General features: G+C 46.4%; 1 protein-coding gene across 1 annotated transcript in view; it reads right to left on the minus strand.

Annotated features, from left to right (window-relative positions):
• PITPNM3 (PITPNM family member 3) overlaps positions 1-23,023 on the minus strand; it is a 1,384,705-nt gene that overhangs the window by 713,550 nt on the left and 648,132 nt on the right. The window contains exon 4 of the mRNA XM_078679323.1: positions 9,086-9,321. Within this exon, the coding sequence (XP_078535449.1) occupies positions 9,086-9,321 (236 nt within the window). The remainder of the gene's footprint in view (positions 1-9,085; positions 9,322-23,023) is intronic.

Consider the following 23,023-nt stretch of genomic DNA (forward strand, 5'->3'; position numbering starts at 1 on the left):
CCAACCCTCTTAGAGACAGTAGGTGGCATAACATCTAGAGCTGCTGACTTTGGAACTGGGAAATTGAATACAAGCCTCAGCGTAGGCTCTCCGTGCCCTCAAACAAAAATAAAAGACTTACCTTTTGGAGTAATTAATAGAAGGAAATATATATGAAACACAATGCACGGTGCTGAGTTGTGTGGGCTCCAAAATCATGTAATTAATTAAAGTGCGTTTACACACCCATACACAACTACATTCTCACAGAGATGAGCCAAGAAAGAATGAATTAAAATATTAACACGGTCTGCCTAAAATAAACAACAAGAGAGCGTGGCGGCCGTGCCCTGAGGAAAGATCAAGCACACGGCAAATGAAGCAGCAAACACAAAGTGAACAAAACACAAACACTTCTCACTACAAGGCAGGCCAACAAAAAAAAGTGCTCTCAGTTTCCTAAATAACATGATGAGTAAGAGCACATGTAAACTGGGGCAGTCCTCATGGGAGGTTACAAAAGTATAAAAGGAGGGACCACTGGGCATATTAACCAAAGAAAAGCAGCCATTTACGAAGGACAGTAAAAGTAGCCAATTTGAAATATGATGAGCACTTAATACGATGCAAATCAAGCAGCAAACAGCCAAACTCCCTCTTCTAAAGACCATACAGATGATGCCATCTTCACCAGAAATGGATATTATCACAGATTGAGGACAATGCAGTCATGTGCAGGACTCTAAACCTCTGATCTAAACAGACACACTGATCTTTAACTCCTTCGATGCTGATGACTGAACCGCTCCGTCATCAGCTGCGGTGGCGCTGTGCTGATGACGGAGCGGTTCCGTCATGGCCCGCTCGCCGCGGATTCCGCGCCTGCGCTGGGCGTTCCATTGAGCGGGCGGGACCATGACGGAACCGCTCCGTCATGAGCACAGCTCAACCGCGGCTGGTGACGGAGCCGTTCCGTCACCAGCATGCGCCCGCCGCGCGGCCTCCCCGCCCCCTTAGAGCTGCGGCGGAATAGCCGCCGCAGCGAAGGTGTAAATCTATCAAATCAGCAGACAGTGTACTGCACCCCAAAATGACAACAGGCGGCATACCTCACACTCCACCCACTTTATCCGGAGTCGGGGAATCCCAATGTTTCTCTCAGCAGAGCCTCTGCTGGTCCAAATGACATTGTTCTGTTTGTCAAAGAACCTCAGCCCATCTCCCCTTTTTAGGGCAGATATCCGTATGTTCTTCTCGCCCGCTTACAGTGACCAGAGACAGCTGAAGGTCCAGAAGAAGAAAACAAATAAATGCCCCAGCATGTCAGTGATGTCTCCTTTATCATTTTCAACAAGAAACTCCCACTTCAGGAGTTTATTTATGAAAAACACAAACGTTGCTGTGTGGGCACATTGAATCTGCACAGCAAAGCTTCCATGCCTTCAGTAGAGGCGCTGACCGCCATCTCTGGAGGTTCTGTAGAGGAGTTCATGACTCCACTGCCCTGGCTGATTGGAGCACAGCCCAGCATATTCCAAATGTGGGCCTAAGTTAGGATTACTAATGCAAATAAGGGGTTGTAGTCATCTCAAGGCATAAACCACAGTAACCATGCTGGCAACACACAACACCGGCCACCTACTATAATAACGTTTACAGAAAGAAAACACAAAAGATCTGTGTTGCATATAAAAAACAAAAATCTTGCACTAAAATGATGTCTCTTAAAGCTCAAAGAGCACAAGTAGAGCACATAAACTGAGTACACCAACTATGAGCATGTAAACTACCTGACATAAGTTCCCTCACACCAGAAGCAAGCATAGATCATTTGGGAATTGGATGGGGGCTACAGCAGGGTATGACCATGGTCTCAGACAGGGGTCAGACCCATCTCCAAAAAAAGAGATTTTCCCATTCAACGTAATCCTGAGTTGACAACCCAACAAAAAACAGGATCTCTTGTGGTCAGTGAAAACTAGCAACGTTGGGATTAATGTAGATGAGCAACAGATCTCTTGGGGCAAATACACCAGCAACTGTGCCCTCTGACAGAGACCCCAGCAACCAGATCCTCAGGGCGGGTATATAAGCAACAGAAGTCTGGCGCAGGTACACAATCAGATGGCTGTGATGCATAATAATACCAGGATCCATTGGGCGATACCAAAAGCTTTTCTGCATTGTTGAGGCTCAGTCATAGAACAATGTGACAGGTACTGTCTGCTTTTCTAACAAAGGGGCATATTATCAAGGGATTTATCTCCGCTTTTTTGGCTTTAAAAGCCAAGAAAGCGGAGATAAAATGATCTCCCTATTACCTAGCTGTCGCTAACACTAGTTAGCGACAGCTAGTAGGAGATAGCGACCATCTTGGGCCCCACTTTGCATGTCAGTGATATATATCACTAATGACATGCAAAGTGGGCGTGCCAAGATGTTAGCGACTCCAAAAGCTAACACCTGCCCTGAGCAGTTCTTAGCCATGTTATCCAATGGGAGGTGGATAACATGGCTAAGAGCATTTGCTCGGTAATGCATGAATATCGCTGACTTTTCAGCGATATTCCTGCATTTCGGCCGATTTTTATCGCTTTGGAGATAAACCTTGATAATATCACGGCTCCTAAGCGATAAAAATCGTCGCTACACGGCGATAAAATTATTGCCGCTAAGCCAACCTAGCGATAATTATCGCTAGTTGTTGGTAATATGCCCCATAGTTTTTAAGCTGAAAGGGCATTGGATTTATACTCCCCTGCGTCTCGACATTTGAGGTGATCAAAGTTAGGGTGCTGGTGTTGTAGTGTGAACCATATAAAGGAGCTGCTTCCACTTGAAACGTGGGAACTACCCAAGACTTACTCCTTCTCTTTTTGGTATATATATATGTATGACACTGGCAGTGCTATTGTCAGCATAGTTCTGGTTAGGTCAGACTTTCCATAGGAAAGGGAATTTATTTGTTTTTTAAATAACTTTGGTGCTGTTTGATGAATTTGCACAAACCTTTCCAAATAAAAACTTCATCTACTCTGGATCCTTCGTGGTGAATTTTCAGCTGATCTGCCAAGAAAAAGAGGGAGGGTACCAAAAGTGTGGTTTCCCATTTTAATTCCCCTTGGAATCTTTGAGGCATATTTACTACTGAAGTGGAGGAGAGCGGCGTTAAGCCAAGCCGGCTATTGCCATGCTCAGTCACTTTAAGAACACATTGCTGCACCATATTTACAACAATCTGGTGCACCCTGTGCTTCTCCCTGTGCTCACAGTATATTCAGCTGCCTAGCGCCAACGCAAGCAAAGTGCAAGGTTGCCTGCGGTATGGGAAATGATTGTTTATGTCAGGAAAGTATCCCTTCCTGTACATAAACAATCATAAATGGTGATTTGTAATATCTATGTGTGTTGCTTTGTGCAACACACATAGAAGTTAAAAATCATCATTTTTAAAATGATGGTTTATGTGCAGGAAGGTGTCCTGAACATAAACAATCATGCATGACGGTTTGCTGTTTCTATGTGTGCTGCACTATGCAACAAACACAGAAACAGCAAAAATGAGGAGAAAGAAAGTATTTCTCCTCATTGCGCCAGTTTAACACCAGGTTTTTTCTGGTCTTAATTTTGGCGGTGCCCCACATTTAAGTCACCCTTGTAAATATGGGGCAGCTTCAAAATCAATGGGTGTTGTGGTGGAATGCCCACTGAAACATCCATTGCCAACCCCTTACGGTATTAGCGTGAAAGTGGATCTTATTTGTAAGGCAGTGTTAAGCCACGTTAAGAGGCTTAAAACTGACTTGCAAATAAGGCAAAGCCCGTATCGCCACAGGAACGTCGTAAAAAGTGACGTTCCTGTGGTGATAGGGGCTTGTAAATATGCCCCTTTGTTCTCTAATGTAGAAAAAACGGCTGAATGGAATTACACCAAATTGGGAAGAAGGTTAGAATATTACACAGAAATCATGCTTTTGTAATCTGGTGTAAGTGTTCAACCGTTTTCAGGAAACTAGCATTTAAAGATGGGCTCTGTTAGGGTATAAATGAGTTAAACCTCAGAAAACGTTAGATATATCTGAATGGTTGGTACTGCGGAAATACTGCTGTACTCCCACAAATGACCCACCTTCCTAAAAGTTGTAAACAAAAGGCTCTTGTAAATGGCCAATTGAGCTTTTTCTACCACGATCAAAGGTCAAATGCCATGCGCAGTGGGGAGGAGGCAGCTGGGGGGATTTGGGTGCAGGTCCTAGCGGGATGTCAGGCCCTGCGGCTAGCTCCTGCAGCATGTTATGTTATGTTAAAATTTGATAAAGCGCAAACAGCTGCCCCAGCAAAGAGGCGTCCCGGCGCTAAAGAACCACAGAAACTCCACGGAGGACAGAAGAAGGAAGCGCGGGACCTAAAGGGGAGGGAATAGGTGGGTTTTGACGGCTCTCCGGAAGGCAGACAGATTTTCCAATGAGCGAATGTTCACTGGCAGGGTGTTCCAAAGTTTGGCTCCTAGCACTCTGAAGGAGCGTCCGCCAGTACGAGCTAGCTTTGTGAGGGGAACCGTCAGTAGTTGTTGGCCTAGTGAGCGCAGATTGCGTTGTGGCACATAAGGTGTGAGGAGTGGCCGGAGAAGTTCTGGACATCCAGTCTTAAGGATTTTAAAGATCATGATGAGAGCTTTAAACTGGATTCGGGACTCGATAGGTAGCCAATGCAACTTTCTGATTGTAGCTTTGGTTGAGCACCTGCGGGGAAGCCCAACCAAGGTTCTTGCCGCGGTGTTCTGCACGCGTTGCAGGCGTGCTATCTCTGCTTTGTTGGCGCCCAGAAGTAAGACATTAGCATAGTCCAGGCGGGAAAGAATTGTGGCTTGGATGATCGTTTGACGAACCTTGGTATCAAAGAAGCCGAGTATGGGATTAAGGCTCCTCATCAGGCCTACACAAGTGGCTGCTACTTTTTTTGTGTGAGTCTGGAAGTTGAGTGAGGAGTCCATCCAGACGCCTAGGTTTTTGACCAAGGATTTAGGGGGTGGAATGGTGCCCAGCGACGATGGCCACCAGTGCTGGTTCCAGTGGCCAGTATTATTTCCGAGGAGCAGCACCTCCGTCTTGCCTGCATTAAGCTGCAGGCAGTTATCCATTATCCATTGGGCTACAGCAGCCAGCCCATCCCTGAATCTTGCTGCAGAGGTAGCGGGACCCTCAGTAAGAGTGATAGCCAGCTGCGTGTCATCAGCGTATGACACCAGCGTGAGGTCCCATTCTCTGGCTACTGCCGCAAGCGGTTGCACATATAGGTTAAAAAGGGATGGGCTGAGTGCAGAGCCCTGAGGGACTTCCTGTCCGATGGAGTGGGACTGGGAGAGGAATGGAGGGGCTGATACCCGGAAAGTTCTGTCCTCCAGGAAGGAGCGGAACCATTCCAAGACACGGTCCGAGATACCCACAGTGGCCAGACGATTTAGCAGAATGTTATGAGATACCGTGTCAAAGGCCGCGCTGAGGTCCAATAGGATCAGCGCAGCACTTTGACCGGCGTCAAGTATCGTTCGGAGATGTTCCGACGTGGCTAGGAGGGCAGACTCAGTGCTGTGGCCCGCCCTAAACCCGTTTTGAGATGGATCTAAGGTGTTATTTAGATCCATGTGTTTGGACAAGATGGTGTTTACGTGGGCCTCTGCGAGTTTGGACATCCATGGGAGCAGTGAAATGGGTCTGAAGTTCTCTGGTTTGGAGGGATCGAGGGTCGGTTTTTTAATGATGGGAGAGACTCATGCTTGCTTCCAGGCAGTCGGGACACTGGCCGAGGAGAAGGACAGATTCAATATAAATGCCAGGGAAGGTAGAAAAAAGTCTAGGGATTCGATGAAGTGGGCCGGTCTCATAGGGTCTGCTGGGGAACCAGATTTGACTTTTCTACAAAGTATAGTCAGGTCCTCATGAGAGATTTCCGGTATATGCTCCATTATGGTGCCATTATTAATGGATATAGGGGAGCTGAGTGATGTAGCAGAGTGGTGTGGGAAGGATTTATAGATATTTTGTACTTTTTCGACAAAAAATGAGGCAAGGTCCTCACATTGCTGCGCAGACATGATATTGGAGGAAGGAGACCTGTTACTCTGCAGCTCATCTACTAGTTTAAACACAACTTTGGAGGGGTTAGGACTAGAGTTAATTTCTTCAGCATAGAAGGCGGCCCTTGCGGAACAGATGGCTTTGTGATATAGCTTTTGTTTGGAACGATAGACAAATTTGTCTTTGTTACTGTATTCCCATCTCCATGCTCTTTCGGCTTTCTTACATTCCTTCCGCATGGTTTTCAAGGTGTTATTGTACCATGGATTGGAGGGGGAGCTGCGTCCCTAAGTCCATTTCAGAGGGATAAGGGTGTCTAGTCCCTGAGTGATCCAGTTATGGAAGGCAGCATATATAGTGTTCATGTTTATATGTGCTTCTTGGTGGAATTCTCCTAAGGTGGAGTGCAGGTCATTGGTTGAGAGTTTGTGCCACGCTCTTTTGAGGTGACGGGTAGGTTCAGCCCTGTTAAACACTTCCTTAATCAGTATCGTGAATTTGATTAAGTGATGGTCCGTCCATCCCATGGGTTTGGGCGCCTCTGTTATAGTCTCCGGGAAGTTAGTAAAGACAGGTCTAGGATGTGTCCAGCCGAGTGGGTGGCGTCCTGGATCAGGGGGTAAAGTTGTAGGGCTGACAGGTCGGCCAGAAGGTTTTTAATGATGGGGTCTTGGTTCCGGTCGAAATGGAGGTTTAGGTCTCCTAATATGGTGAAGTTTGCTGAGCTCACCACCAGGGAGTTCGCCACTTCAAGGAGAGCTTCTATGAACTTAGGTGAAGGACCTGGGGGTCGATAAATATAGAGGCCGGATAAAGAAAAATGGGGGCCCGCTGTGATCTTAAAGCGCGCCCTTTCACAGTTCGAGATACGTTCTTTAGTGAAGGAGCAAAGAAATTGCTTTCTATAGATGACAGCGATGCCGCCACCTCTAGTGTCTCTATTTATCGATTTCATATGATAGCTCTCTGGTAGCGTGAGGTTGGTAATACTCGTCATGTCATCATGTAGCCAAGTTTCGCAAATGAAGAGGATGTCAGGATTTTCTTCAAGTAGGAGAGTGTTAACCTCTTGATGGTGCTTACAGAGTGATCTAACATTGAGTTGTAAAATAGTGAGAGGGGTAGGTTTATGCGCAGCTGAGAGGCGCTTGGGAAGACAAGGGTTTGGTGTGGAAAAGTGACATGACTTACAATGAAGGTATGTCTGTCCGAGATATCCCGATATCATCTCGCAGTTCCTCCCAGGGTTCAGGGCGATAAGGGGGTCTCTATCACAGCGATAGACTTCCCGAGTAGTTTGGCCAGGGGGACAGGCGAGAGGCGATGTCTTGGCGATGACGGGCGTAGACGGGCTTGCCTTAGGCGCGCCTTCGGCCCGCCCAAACGGAGCGCCCGCTGCGCCCGTCTGCAGCGCGTACGGTGAATTCACATATTATCAAGGGGAAGGAGCGGTGGTGGGCGTGGCCTCGCGGCTCGCCGGCAATGGCGGCGGGAAATGTTTGCTGCTCGGGTCCGCCACCAGCGCTAAATCCGCTGTGCGGTGAGCTCAAGGAACAGAGTCCTGAGGTGCCAGAAACAGAGTAAGTGCTATTAAAATCAGCAAGCTATAGTGACACATACATTTTTAAAAGAAACAAAGAACTCCCGGCTTCCGCCTCAGGAGGATACGTAATTCTGACTGCAGGCGCTCGTGATCAGCGCATACAGCCAAAGGGCGAGAGAGGCCCGGCCCCCATATATATCTCTGAAGGTAGAGCGTAATGGGACAAGTACATCATTGACGTAATGTGCGGCTGACTACTGATAGTGTAACCTCTGCCATTGTAGAAGTATTGCTTACAATTACCTCCCGAGTAATTATTTGATTACATCTATGGGGGGGGGGGGTGTTTCTTTAAAAAATGTTTATGAACAATCAAAGAACTTTCAAAGTTGTGTGGTATTCCACCATTCTCGTTTAATATTATGTATGGGTAAACTGCATTTCGAGTGTAAATGCACGTTTTGTGGACAGAAATTGGAAATTCACAACCTGTATGGAAATTAGGTGCAAAAATGGCTTTGTGAATCAAGCCCACGGTTTGTGAAATGTAAACCAATGTAAACCAAAGCCCGGAGAAAGCATAAGATGGCTCTTCTGTTATTTCTTCCACATTACCTCTTAATATCCATTATTAAAGCATTGGTGTGAAAATACATGGATTTACGTCTTTCAAACTACAGAAACAATTACATCTTTCATTAGGTCAACTAAACAACGTATGGCCGATAGTGATCAAACCACATCAAAATCCTGGCTATTTCCAACCATCGTTTTGGACTTGTACCAGGCAGGATTGTTAGGGGCTTCATAGTTAGCAAAATGGCTCAAAGAGTTGCATCTGTGATATGCAGATGGCCAGTTTGAATACAAACATTTCCAACTCAAACTTCAGCCAACTAAGGAAATTAAAGTGAATGCTATTAAAATAGGTAATATGAACACATGTATATCAATTAGAAATGGCAGAAAAGTGTTTTATGACGTGAGAAATATATATTTATATATTAGTATAATTGATGTGAGATTGATAATGCATAATAAAGGATGTATGTCATTACCACGCATGCTTTTACAACGCATGCCTTTACAACGCAACTTTTACAACGCAAGTCGTTACAACGACTTGAGTTGGGGGGTGCTGGATAGTGAATAGTTTAATTTACTAATCCAACTCCAGTCCCCATCGAAAGTAGGGAAGGTTTTGGATAGTAAATTAACATTCCCTATCCTAGAGTGCCCCCCAGCGCAAGTCGTTGTAACGACTTTTGTTGTAAAAGTTGCGTGGTAAAGGTACTGCGCTGTAAAAGTTGCGTTGTAAACGCTGTTCCCCCATAATAAACTGTATAGACAACATGGGTAACTGCTAATCCTGTGCACTTGCATTCTGGATTATGCATTATTAGCAGCTACATACAATACATATTTCTCTTTCTATAACCCATTCAGAACCATTTGACATGAACATAAATAAGTGGCTGAGACCTACTTGGAAACAAGAGAGAAGGCCTCGGAGCAGATGGCTGGGCAGGGGACCAGTCTGATGAGGATGTGGCCCAGAGCTGCTGGGAAGTGGGCTCTGGTCACCTTCTCGAAGACCGAGCTGAAGGTGTTGATGTCAGCAGCCTTGCAGTTCTGGTCTCCCCCTCCAGTGTCCAGGATGTTGCCTCCATGCAGGACCAAAATCAGGACATGGGTTTTACAGCTCCTCGACTGCACCCCCTCCTGAAAGGAGACACGAGGAATGTTATTTGATAGGTGGTTGGCTGTAAGAAGCAGAATGCATGTCAGACTCCTAGGCATCTCCTGGACATATATGTGATTGCAGCATTATTATCTGTCATTGACTTTACCGCAATATTGTGCATGTATTGTATTATTGTACAGCAAAAGGAAAGATAAAAAGAAATGGCATCCATTGTTTCAAAAGCACTAGCCTTACCCTGTGACGTGTACCATACTCAGATAATCAAAACCGTGAAAATGTTCACTGAGCAGAATGATGTCAGAGCAGTCTTTGCTTGTCCCCCTTACATTAGTAAGTACTGCCAAGGGCGTAACACAAGCCCCTGTGAAAAGGGGGACACCCACTGCTTCAGAGGTCCCCTCAACACTTCAGGGGACCCCCGTTAGGCCAAAGTACATGAATACCTATGAGATAGGGCAGACTCAGGGGGCCCACCAGAGGATTCAGGAAGGGGGGTAATTGCCTACTTCCCCTCTCAAGTCACATATCCCTGTGGGAAAACCCAAAACATGTAACTCTTGATTCCTTTGCATTGAGTTTCCTTCCAAGACACAAGACACGTAGAACCACTCACCATAGGGATGGATGGACAGATGGGGTATGGAATATTCATTGATCTTTGGAATGAGTAACTCAGCCATCTTTGGGAGGCATTTAGGGAGAGTAAGGGATGAAGACACTTGAACCACGTGGCTGATCTTTTGATTTTTTTTCGTGAACGAAACTGTAATACAGCTTGACCAGGGCACTAATTCTTGAAAATGGAGCCAAGTCACGGCTGAAAATATTCAGTAGATATATTTTAATAATTTAATTTTTATTTAATAAGAGGTCATTGAAAATCACAAACATGTATCCCCCTTTCTATTCCCTTGCCTGACTCTCCATCTGTCGAGAACTGCCTGTAACATATGTACATAGGATTTCTCTCGTTTCGCTCTGTAGGATTCCAGACTTCAAGCTTGCAAAAATGTATGGGAGAGGTGTCTCAGCTTCAGACTTGAATCTCTGGATCCAAAATAGGTTCTTTTTGAATAGCGGAGAAAGCCAAAATTACTCGCATGGCCATAAGTATGCAGGACTTGTCAGTGGAGTATGCAGCCCTGGGTATCTTCCCAAAGTTGAAGACTCCGGGCATCAGTGGTTCCCTCTGAATCCACCTTGAAAACTAGGCCTGTGGTAACTTGACCTTACTACAGTCAGCCCATGTGAAACCTCTTCCTTGAGCTGAAGAAGTGAAAGAAATCGCCCTTTATGAGACAGGGGGTCAAATTTACATCAGATGAACAAGAGGAGATGGTTTTAGCTAGTCATTTTTATGATGGCATGGATTGAACTGGTGGAGAGTATTGCTGCAACTTTAACTCACGAAATGAGGTCAAGAAAGCATTTCCTGAAAGTGTGGAGACTTTTGAGACAGGCGAAGAGATGCTACAGACCTTTAGGACTTAGAAATTCTTCATCATGGGGGACCAGGATAAATATCAAGGTACTAAGGTGAAAATACTCCCAGAAAATGTTGTGACCGCCCTTTCTACATTTTCTTTTGTTTGTCCCACTCTCAGGTTTTGACAGCAGAACCTCAGGCTTATGCAGGACAACCTAAAAGGCGCATCCACCCTCTAGACGTCCTGTCCTGCTACATCATCCAAGCTTGCCTTAATGAAGATTTTAAAACTGCAGAAAGTTTGGTAAATGTTTCGCACAGGACAAAGAACTTTTACCAAACTGCTCTCTGTTGTATTGTACTATAGAGGTTAACTAGATCGCGAATTAATGTACCTGTCAGGAATGTGGAGAAGAGATGTCCCAACATCTCAGAAAGGGATCAGGTAAAGCATCATGGGCAAAAACAAGCAGTACAAAGGAAGAGACTACATTTCTTTTATTAAACATTTTATTGTAATAGCAGACAAATACACGTCATGGCACAGTACACCCAGCCCAACTTCACAAATTTCACTTAGTACGCTCACTAAATTTCTTACCCAGCCGTTATGCCAACATGCCAGTTTGGGTAGGCGGCGGGAATCAATAAATCACCAAGAACATTGCAGTATGGGTTAAATCAAATAGCTCCCAGTATGATCATTGTGGTGTGACCCTACTCGTCTCTTAACGTGCTCAGAGCTAAGCTCTCTAAACGAGTACCTTTCCTCATATCTCCCATGCTTGTAGTCTCAGCGTTTACACATATTCTTCTGATATCCCACACATTAGTATCGTCCCATGTATCAGAGTGGGCGGGCCATCCACGCAAGGCCTCAGCCAATTCCGGCAGGTTCATCAGCACTTGCATCACCCATGTCATGCACATTCGCTGTCTCTTCCCCACTGTCACTCCTTGCACCCTGCATGTATGAGGTATATAATCCCCAAAAGTTTTTGGGTCGGCTCCTGGGCGGAAGCAGTTCACTATAGTTTTCGGACTGTGTAGAACAGTACATCATGTACCGGGACCATTGCCGCAGTGTCGGCAGGGACGGGACCCCTCATCCATCACAGAGCCACCCTTCTCTTGGCGATAAGCAGCCCCATGTCGACCAATCTACGTATTGCCTTTGGCAGCGCCTTGGTGTACCCCAGGAGCGCCATCAATGGATCCGGTGTGAGTTCAGTTTCAACCACCCTTCCCAACTCCTCGAATACACCTTATCAGAAGGAGTAAACTCCCGGACACAACCATTCCAGGTGCAGGAAATCAGCTGTTGAAGAGTGGCATCTCTCACATTTAGCATCCTCATGCAGGCCATATCTACATAGCCTTTCAGGGGAATAATATGTCCTATTAAGATATTTGAAATGGACCAGCCTGTGCCTGCCAAGGAGTGATATTTTCATAGTATTCACACAACAATAGAACCACTTATCATCTTCCAGCTGAACATTCAAGTCCTATTGCCTCGCAAGCCTAGCAGCGGTGTATTTATGCGCCCTGTGTGACATTGCTATCTTGTAAATAGTTGTAATCATTTTGCAGGGGGGAACTGGTCTTAATAACATGTGTTAACTCTAGTACCTCTAGGGGTTCTTCCATACCGTCACCTAGCAGTGCCCGAAGGGCCCCCCTCATCCTATGAAATTGGAATTTATTCAGGAGTGTGACACCTTCTGGAGTCCCTATAATTTGCTCTGAGGTACGACCGTCCCCTCATGAAAGAGGTCCCTCGCAACCACCAAGTTCAATGCGCGCAATGCCAGAATAACGCCCTTTTCTGTACAAGGTCCCAGCCATCTCATCCACTCAATAGGCATAGCAGGAGAATACATTAATGCACCTGCCTGATTCTGCAGGAGCCAGTGCCATGCATGCCTAGTAGTGTTTTAGGAGTCCACGATACCAGTCCTGCGGTCGATAGGTTCCATAATTACTGCCGGCAAAGTTTTCGGATCAGCGAACAGTCTCTCCATTGTAGGTAGGGGATATCAGCCCCACCGTGGATCCAGCATGGAGTTGAGCTCCTTGCGCCGCCCTATAATACAATTCGAAATCCAGCGCGCCAAGACCCCCCAAATGGTATGGAAGTATGAGTACTACCCACTGTACCCTAGCTTGCTTACCTGCCCAAGCCAGTTTTAACATAGATTGCCTAAGCTTGTGAAAAAAGGTGCGTGGTAGTACCAAGGTAATGTTCGTGAAAAGGAATAGGAGTCTAGGCAGGACGACCATCTTCATAATGGAAATACGCCCCATTAAAGACAGTGGGAGACGGCAAAATAGCTCTACATCGTCTTCCAATCTAGCAATGGCCGTGCCATCATTTTCTGATGCCTAAATACTGAACAGAGTCCTCAGTTCATTGGCGTAAGTGGGAACACAAGTGATTTTTCCCAATTAACCTTCAGCCCTGACAACGCCCCCAAAGTGAACCACCACCCTAATAACTGAGGCCAAGTTGTTTTCAGGTTCTCTAACATACAGGAGCGTATCCTCAGCATAGGTTGATACTACTATTGTATACGTCTGAAATCCGATACCCTCATTACCATGATACTCCCGCAGGGCGCAAACTAAAGGTTTCGCCATCAAAGCATATAGCAGCGGGGATAGGGGACAGCCCTGCCTAGTGCCTCTAGTAATGTAAAAGGGAACGGTAACTAGGTCCCCTATTCGCACACGGGCCGTGGGCTTGTAATATAGAGTCCCAAGCAGCTGCAAAAAAAAAGCCCCATTCTCGTCAGCACTTGCCTTAGAAACGACCACTCCACTGAATCAAATGCTTTTTCCATATCTAGAAAAACATCTACCACTCTGTTCTCCTGGCGGACATGTTGCATCGTGCCGAACACCGTACGAATATTATAAGTTACGTTTCTGGATAGAATGAATCCCGCCTGTTCCGGGGCAACTAGGATATGAGACATCAGAGCAAGTCTAGTAGCCAATATTTTAGCGAATAATTTAGTGTCCACATTGAGAAGGGAGAGTGGGCGAAACGTACTGCATTCATCCAATGCCTTACCCAGCTTAGGGATGGCAACCAGCATGGCCTCCCTCATTGACGGGGGTGTGGTGCCCGATGCACACATATCTTCGAACAGGGCCGCAAGATGTGGGAGTAATTGTTCTAAAAACATCTTATAAAAAGCAACCGTTAAGCCATCAGTCCCCGGGGCACTACTAGCTTCCATGCCACCCAAAGCCTCAATGATCTCATCCCTCTCTATCGGGTGCATTAGGAGTTCCCTGTGCGAATCTGGGAGAAAAGGGAGTTGTAAATGCTTCAAATACTCCGCAATCTGCTCTTCCGTCCCTGCAGTCCGGGGACCTGTATAGATCTGCATAATACTGTCTGAAGCGTTCAGCCACAGCCACCTCCTCCGTCAATAGTTTGCCGCTCTCAGCCTTAATTTCAGTTACCTGAGTTCTACCAGGCCGTGCTTTCATTAGGCGTGCCAGAACAAACCCCGGTCTATCTCCCTCTCCATATGAGCGTACCGTAGCATACTTGCCCAAGTGCTTCACTTCGCTATGAGCAGCATCAGGATATTCCTCAAGCAGTGACTTAATTTCCCTATCTAAAGCCTCGTCACCCCCAGAGAGCCGATGCTGCTCTAGGTTTTTTATTTTTAACTTCTAGATCAGCCATAGTCTTCCGAATAGCCTTAAGCATACCCGAATGCTTAGCCATTGCGATACCCCTAATGTACACTTTAAACGTTTCCCAGACAGTCTGGAAACTGAGCCAATATTAGTGTCAAAAAAGGTATCAATGCGACAGCCATTTCCTCCTTAAATAACGGGTCCAATAAGGAATATGGAGGGATTCTCCACGTAAATGCCTGCAGGCTCTTCCTAGGGGGGTCTAAGACCAGCAACAGTGGTGAGTGGCCCGATAGCGTGCGTGGCAATATCATACATTGTCGTATCAGATCAATCAGTAAAGTAGATGCCATCCAATAATCGAAACGTGTGTGTATGTTGTGGCACGCCGAGTAATATCTATAACCCCCTCTCTCGCAGCCGCCGCTGGGTTTCTAGGAGGGCCAACCGATCTATCTCGGTCCGGGTCGCTGACCAAATTAAAGTTCCCTCCCACAGGATCTGGGTGTCCCCATATTGGCTGATAATCCTAGCAATGTCCCCAAAGAATTCAGGGCAGTCATAGTTGGGTCCATATACATTAATGGTGAGAAGGTCTAAGCCCCGACCCCAGCATTTAGATATGACATATCGTCCATCAGTATCTTCTCGAAGCAACGTAAGTTTGAGTGATGACCTGGGATTAATCCAGTTCAATACCCCCCTGGCATGTGTAGTGAACCCTGCCAAGTTAATGTTACCCTCTATCCCTCTGGACCTCAGCATGGGGCTCGTTTAAGGTAGATGTGTCTCTTGTAGGAGAGCCAAATCCACATTCTGTCTATTAAGGTAATTCAGGACCTTCCTAAGCTTACGGTGATCGTTGAGTCCCCTGACATTCCATGTCAGTAGACGCATTCCACCCACCCACTCCCGGGTCTCTAGCGCATCGCATGCCATTAACTACGTAGACAGTACATATTGTGTAACAAGTATGTTTGTGAACTAGCGTGCAGTGCACCATCTGCTTAATAAACAACCAACCTCCAAAACAACCTCCTTTCTCCCCCTCCTCCCCCACCCACAACAGACCTCCCCCAACATGGCCACATGAATTCCAGTCCCATTCCCCCTTCTCCCCATACCCCCAAACCTTAACACCCTAGAAGGAGAGAGCAACAACAGTGCCAGGCACACATGAGCGGAGGTAGCCCCTCGTGCCTAACTACAACAAAAACCAACAGCAATAAGGACCGGCCCTAGCTCCAACGTGTCATCGTAACCATATTTTCAGCTTAAGCAGATAAACGTCATACCCCCCACAAGCAAATAAAAAGGCCTCCTTTGTGCTCTTCAATTATTAATCACAGCTTACCCTCAGAGAGGGGCTCCAGTGTCGTGGGCCACAGTCTTGCTTTATGAATTCTGTTGTTATGAGGCAATCCCAGTTAACACTCAGAGACAAATTCCCTTGTTCACAGCCACCCCGTCCAAACCAGGTGGGGATCAGCAGGGTACCCAATATAACTAGGCATTACATTGATTTTCCCTACGATACCACATACCTGGAACCGATAACCACCCAGCCCCACAGTACCCAGCACCTCTAACCGCCCCGATATCTTCCGGTTAAACTTTTCAGTCCTGTTATTCCAGCGCGGTCCCCTCCGACTCCTCCAGCTGTAATCATTCCGGTCTGCCCTTCCGTTCTTTGGTCCAGCTATTGAAGGGTTGCTGCAAAACCTTAGGGTCCGTGAAAATATGCGATCTCCCTTGCCTATTTACCGGCAGCTTCGCTGGGTACAGCATGGCGTAGTCCACTCTCGTATCTCGGAGCTGCCTCTTGAGCGGTACGAAGTGTCTGCGAGCCTCTTGCACTTGGGCAGTGAAGTCTGGATACAGAGATAGTTCTGACCCCTCATATCGCAAGATTTTCTTCTCCCTAGCAACACGGAGAGCCGCATCTCGATCCCGGTAGTGAAGTAGCTTCGCTATTATCAGACACGGTGCAGCACCCGGCGGAGGTCTAGGCCCCAGAGCCCTGTGTTCTCTCTCCACCATAAACATTGCAAATAAGACATCGTCTACCAACAATGTCACAAGCAATTTCTCGACGAACTGTTCCATATTTCCTGTGGCCGTCGTTTCCAGAAGGCCAATGAGCACCAGGAACGCGCTTCAATGTCTTCAGTCTTGTCTTGCAGGACGCGCAGATCCTTTCCCAGCTGCTTATGGTCAGCGTCAAGGGTGGTGTGGGCCTCTTCAACTTCCGTTAAGCGCCTTTCGGACATATCCAGCCGTTTCGCATGCTTATCAAGGCGTTCTGCCATTCTATCCATCCTATATGTTAGGGCGTCTAGTTTTGTGCCCAAGGATGTGATGCCACTCTGAAGAGACTTCTCCATTGATTTTAGGATGGTGCGTACGTCTGATTCAGTATCCTCTTGTGTTGGTGATGGCATCTTAGTGCCCCCAATCAGGGGGTCTTGTGGTTTGGATCGCTTCTGGTCAAAGGCCAGTTTTGTCTGGGTCTTATCTCCATTGCCCATGTTTACTGGGAGTGCCTACTCCCGCTGCCCGCATACAGTCACACATGCTCCCCGGCCTGGTAATAGGTTAAGATCCTATTCGGGATCGCCTAGTCAAATCCACTGCTATGGCCAACCAAGTCTCGCAGCCTCACCATTCCGAAGAGCTCGCTTCTCAGACCCAGCAGAGTCCTGCTATGCTACAAGGGCATGATGGCCAATGGGACACTCCGCCCACAGACATCCATCAGAGAGGGCACCAAAGATATAAATTTAATGTCCCTGCACAAACTCAGTAAGCCTGCTACAAGCCTTACCAGTCAGTGCTTTATCTGCGCAGGTTATATTTCATGTGTCCCACGTTCCCAACAACTCTTCCGGCCAGCACTCAGGGTCACCAGCAGGTCCCCTGAAGGCTCCACAGTCCTCCGTTGCACCCCCGCTAGCAGTCAGCACAATTGGTGCCCCCGCAGGTCTGAACGCGGCAGTGCTCCTCCAACTGCGGTTCGAAGGGCAGGGTCCGGCCGCACGTCGAGTGACGTAACCCAGCAGCAGCCTCAACTGTGGGTCGGGGATCGGCGGCCCAGTTGCCGCAAAATCTTCCCGGCAAGCACTCTCTCTGTAGGCAGCGAATCTTGGAGCCAGACCGATCGAACACCTCCACACCCCCTCCGACTCAGCAGGGGCTATATTGGGGGTTTAAAAACCGCTACAGCTGCAGCATAATTAATGAATAGTGTGATGACTCAGCAGAGCTCCGGCCGTCTATTCCTCTGGCGGCCATCACGTTCCTGACCTAGCTCCGCCCCCAAGAGACTACACTTCTAACGGGCATCTAGAAAGAGTGGAAATTGAGGCTTTAAAGTTGGTTGGAAGTGGTGGAGAACTGACTTATAGAAGTTAGGAGCAAGGTTTAGACAGCTAACCATTCATTTACCGAGTTCCAATTGAAGTCCATCAGTTCCGGGACACTTTAGACAATGAGAGATTTATTGTCACAACTGCTGTGTCTCCAACTTTCAATTCAGTTGTATGGTTTCCCATTTGAAGCAGTTTGCCACCATTCCCGCTACCATCACCTTTCTTGCTTTTCTCTTCCCAGTTGATACCTATTCCTGCACTCCTGGGCATCCCACCTAAGAGTTTAGACTGCGTGCCTTCTTTTATAATGTATCTACCTGTTTTCATTTTTATCCCATATGTAGCCGGGACCTTAGACTGCGTGCTATTTCTTGTATAATGTATTCACCTATTTTACCCAACTGGCTCCTCCTTCCCTAACACTTTGTATACCACTCTTAATCCTGTAAAGCGCTCTGATACCCTCACGGATCTGGTTTGCGCTCTATAAAATAAATAAATAAATAATTTAGTATTTCTCGTTCTCAAGAATCACCACCCATACTGAGCCTGCCGCCTCCTTGCTGAACCAAGAAGCAACTATCCCCTGTGTCTTTCTCTCACTCCCTTTTCCCTTTGCCCCCGCATTCTCTGTGACTGATGTGCAGATACTGGGACCCATCGACAGAGAGAGAGCCTGAAGAGTGGGATTCTCATCTGCACCACAGTCCTTTGCTCAAGCTTGGCAATTTACTGGGCGATAAAATCCACTGAGAAGGCATTTCTACTATAGCACACGCTATAATCAAGGTGCAAGAAGATCTTGCATCTGCATATTTACTAACATAGCTGAATCAATTAACCCCTTGCCCCAACTGCCAGCCCATCTGCTAGTGCTTTTGTACCTATATACAAGCCCAGAAGTTTCCAAAATAAATAACTATATGATTAAGAGGGGAAGATTTCCTCGTTATCTGGCTCAGTGATCATAGCCCCTCCATATATACAGGTGGGACACTCCTTATTCCATCATCAAACCACTTTATTCGGTTAAATTAAAACCATAAAAGTACAACACAAACATACAAACATATAAAAGCAAAAATACAAAATACAGTACCTAAAATATAATAGAATGTGGTGTAATCCGGCCACAACAGTCTATGTGCAAAGGTGCAATGCAGTACTTGATCAAACATAGTGCATTTCAGGGCAAAAAGTGACAGTGCATCAAGAAAAATTCAATATACACCATAATTAAAATTTCGACCATAATTAAATAGTTTAAAAAGGATAAAAAGCAAGTCATCTAAAACTCCGTTAATTGTGGGCTTTTCTCCCGGCTATTCCTCAGTCTAACAGCTGCCACAAGAAAACTGGCTATATAAAAAATCTCATTCGCATTTCATTATCACAAACATTCATAGTGCAGTATCAGCTGCATTTTCTCACTCGTCTTCAACACTTTGTAACTAACACAGCCAAAGGGATATTTGAGTTGCCTTACCTAAAGATGCATTAATTTCAGCTACACCACGTATTATTTATTGCATTCCCTGGCTATCTAACGATTTACAGTTCACAATAAAGATTCATGAGCGTATCTTCGGGTGGGGTGGTGGGAGGGGTGGAACAGCCCACCAATATTTATGGGCAGTAGGGTAACATACTGCAGCTGACAGGCTGGTCGGGTTCATAGCTGACAGCTGCCCTGTTTGCAGAGTGCAATGTTGTGACTAGGCCTCTGTCACAATATGTGACAGACAGCAATCGTCCAGTTCACCAGCCATGCTCCCCCTCTCTTGCCCGTGTTTAAGGCGTCCGGGCCAGCATGGTGCTATATGGAGATGGGGGTGAGTAAGGTAGATTCTTGTGTAAGGAGTCCCAGACCTAAAAGTCCTGCTCTGTTATTCCAGCAACCCATTGTTGCAACATTCATGATGCTGTGTCTGCAGCCCCGAATTCTCTGCAGTTTGTAAGCAGTGGGGGGCCTGTCTAGGGTGCCTGGGGACAAGAAAGGGGACTGCTGATCTACTACCACAGGCAAAGTTCAATCGGCAAAGTAAGCAAACAAAAAGTGTTGAATGCAGGTGGTGTGTGTGCATGTGCATACGTGTCTGTGTGCACTTGAGTGTGCATGTAAATGTGTGTCCATATCAGTCTGTGTGTACCTGTATGCCTATGATGTGCTGCACATAATTGTGTGCATGTGAGTGAGTGTGCATGTGAGCATGTTTCCAAATGAGTGTCCCCATATTTATGTGTGTGCATTTGAAAACGTTTGCATGTGTGTGTCTGTGTTTGATCTTATGGTTACAGGTTTCGACTGGAGCAGCACCCAGCATTTTCGTATGTAATGCATGTCAAAACTGTTAGTTCATCAGTCACAAATAGCCAAATGAACGGCTTCTCCAGGAAGAATGTCAGGTGCATTGGTAACCCTGTGTATGTCAATTAATCAATAATTTATAAAGTGCAGCAAATCACCCTGAAGGGTCTCAAGGTGCTGGAGTTGCTAGCTGCTTCCTGGTGCTCTGGTCATTCGAACAACCAGGTCATTCATTCAATGAGAATTCATTTATTTATTTAAAGAGTTTTATATAGCGCTGGCTAGACCCGGAGGCATCAGAGCGCTTTACATGAGAATCAACAATGTAACAGAAAAAGTTCAAACAATTACACAATAAATCCCAAAAAATAGGCAATACAATTAGGAGAGGAGAGAAAGGAGAGAGAAAAGTAGTGGAGGGGGCAGGGGAGGTGAGAAAGGGAGGATAAGGGAAGAGACAGTACGGAGAGACGAAGAGAAGTCTGTCTAAAGACCGACTGGGTAGGTGACGACCAAGGAGGGAATCCACGGCCAATCTCACATGTAGCTAAACTAGGTAGCTCCATCGGGTATCAGACAGAAAAGTTCAGTCTCAATACATTGAGAGAGGGGAGAAGGAGAGACATAAATAAAGGGAGGATGCGGGAGGAGATGACAGGAGGGACGAAAGGAAGTGCAACAATGTGGTTTAACAGTATACCAGAAAAAGATCAACAATTACTCGTTACATCAAACAATCAGAAATACATTAGGAGAGGAGAGAAAGGAGAGAGAAAAGAAGTGGGGGGTAGGTGAGGTGAGAACGTGAGGATAAGGGAAGAGACAACTGTCGAGACGAGAGGAAGTCTGTCTAAAGAATAGCAGGGGGAGTTGCATGTGAGGAGGCTGTTGGACAAGTTTCTTGTGAGTCACTGACCTGGAACACTAGCAACAATTGTGTATGCTTGTGTACCAACTGCATTAGCAGCAACACTGGAACACTCTAGGATTCTACGTGCAGGTCATTAATAAGAAGGTCTGGTGGCGCCATGATTCCATCGGTGTGCAATGGCAGGGTCTGCTGGTGGATAGGGAAGAGTGCACTGATAAAGATGTATGTGCGTAAGTGTTTGCACTTGTATGAATACTTGGGAGTGTACATGTCATTGTGTGTGGTGCACACAGGTGTATCGGCAAGTGAGTGCGGATGCATATATGAGTCTGTGCATCCGTATTTGAGCATGGATGCACATGAGTGTGTATATATGTACAGGAGTGTGCCTGTGAGTGTATGTGTTTATTTGTGCCTATGTGAGATGGTGCCCATGAAGATGTGTACATGTAACTCGAAGTGTACATGAATACATGTGCAGGAATCTATATTAGACCTCATGGTCACAGGTTCGAATCCCAGAGAGTCTACTCAGCCTTTCATCCTTCTGTAGCCAATAAAATGAGTAGCAATGGGCAGGGTAATGGTAACCATGTGTTGCACGGTGCTAAGGCACCATAAGGGGTGGACCTGCACTTTCAGAAATACATGCTATATGTGTATGTGAGTGTGTGTTTGTGTGTGTGTGTGTGTGTGTGTGTGTGTGTATGTGTTTACACTGGAGTATTTGTGTCAGTGACTATCACTATGATTGGGCTATTCAGCATTTCAGATGGCTTCTCCAGGTAGGGTGCTACATGTGTTGGTATCTGTGTGTTTGTCACTGAGGACTAGACTAGTAGCGAGAACTGCATGTGAGGAGATTGTAGCAAACCTCCTTGTGAGTCATTGAAGCATAGTTAGTAGAGTTAACAGTTGCGTGTGTGGACTGATTGTGTTACCAGCAACACTGGAACAGTTGAGGTTGCTGTCTGCAGCCCTGGTGAGGCTGTCCTTCCATCAGCTGTGCCATAGCAGGGACTTCTGGTTGTCAGTGATAAGTGTATCAGCTGAGACGTGTGCATGTGCTTGTGTGGGCACAGTGAGAGAGAGAGAGAGAGAGAGAGCGAGAGAGAGAGAGAGAGAGAGACCGAGCTGGGTATGCTGCAGGTTTGGAGTAAATGTGCGGGTTCCAGCAGTGTGGTGTGCCTTGTATTCAGGAACGGTTGCACTAATCGGAATTATGTATATTGACTGAGTAGTGTGTGTGTGCCAAAAGTGAGGGAATCTCCATAGTTGTTTGTGTCATTCAGGAGAGTAAAAGTGTGTGGTTGTGTGTGTGTGTGTGTGCGCGCGTGTGCGTGTGTGTATGAGAGAGAGAGAGAGAGGACAGGGGTGCTGTAGGTCAGTGGTAACACTGAGGTGCTGTGGCAGAGTTGTGTGGTTGACTCAGGAATATAATAATTGTGAGCATAGCAGGGTGATGCTGGTCAGGACTAAAGTGCATTGACAGAGCTGCGCGTGACCTTACAGCAGGGGATGTCTGAAAGACATGAGTGGGATTCATGGTTCATGGTATGGGGTGGGGACGTGGCACTGGTCAACAGAGGGTTCTCGGTGTCAGGAGTGAGAGTGCCTGCAGGGCTGTGTTAGGGTTGAGTCCCACACATAAATCTGAACCCAGGACAAAACCTTGCCACTTGCATTTCATACCACTTCATATATGTCTATGGTATTTGTTAAAGTTTGCCAAAAGGCAGCAAAGCACTGTACGGGGCAATGGCAAAGATACGCCAATGAACGATTAGAAGGGTATCTGGGTTTTGAGAATTGAAGGAGACTGTTAATGCATCATGACTTTGTACTTTTGAGATGGGTCTTCAGTTCTTTTCAGGATTGGGGTGGGGTTGGGCCGGTCCTGATGGATATGGGAATGCTGCTCCAGATCCTAAGTGCATAGATAAGGCAGGCCTCTTGCTTTGTTTTTTGCACTTTGTCTCCAGTCGTAGCTGAGAGGGTGCAAAGAGTCATCAGAGATCTGGAGCTTTCTGGGTGGAACTTTTTTGATTTCGTTAAAAAAAACACAAATGCTGGTATCAAGCAGTCGTGG

The sequence above is a fragment of the Lissotriton helveticus genome, chromosome 3_1 (genome assembly GCF_964261635.1).
Source record: "Lissotriton helveticus chromosome 3_1, aLisHel1.1, whole genome shotgun sequence".
Taxonomy (NCBI): domain Eukaryota; kingdom Metazoa; phylum Chordata; class Amphibia; order Caudata; family Salamandridae; genus Lissotriton; species Lissotriton helveticus.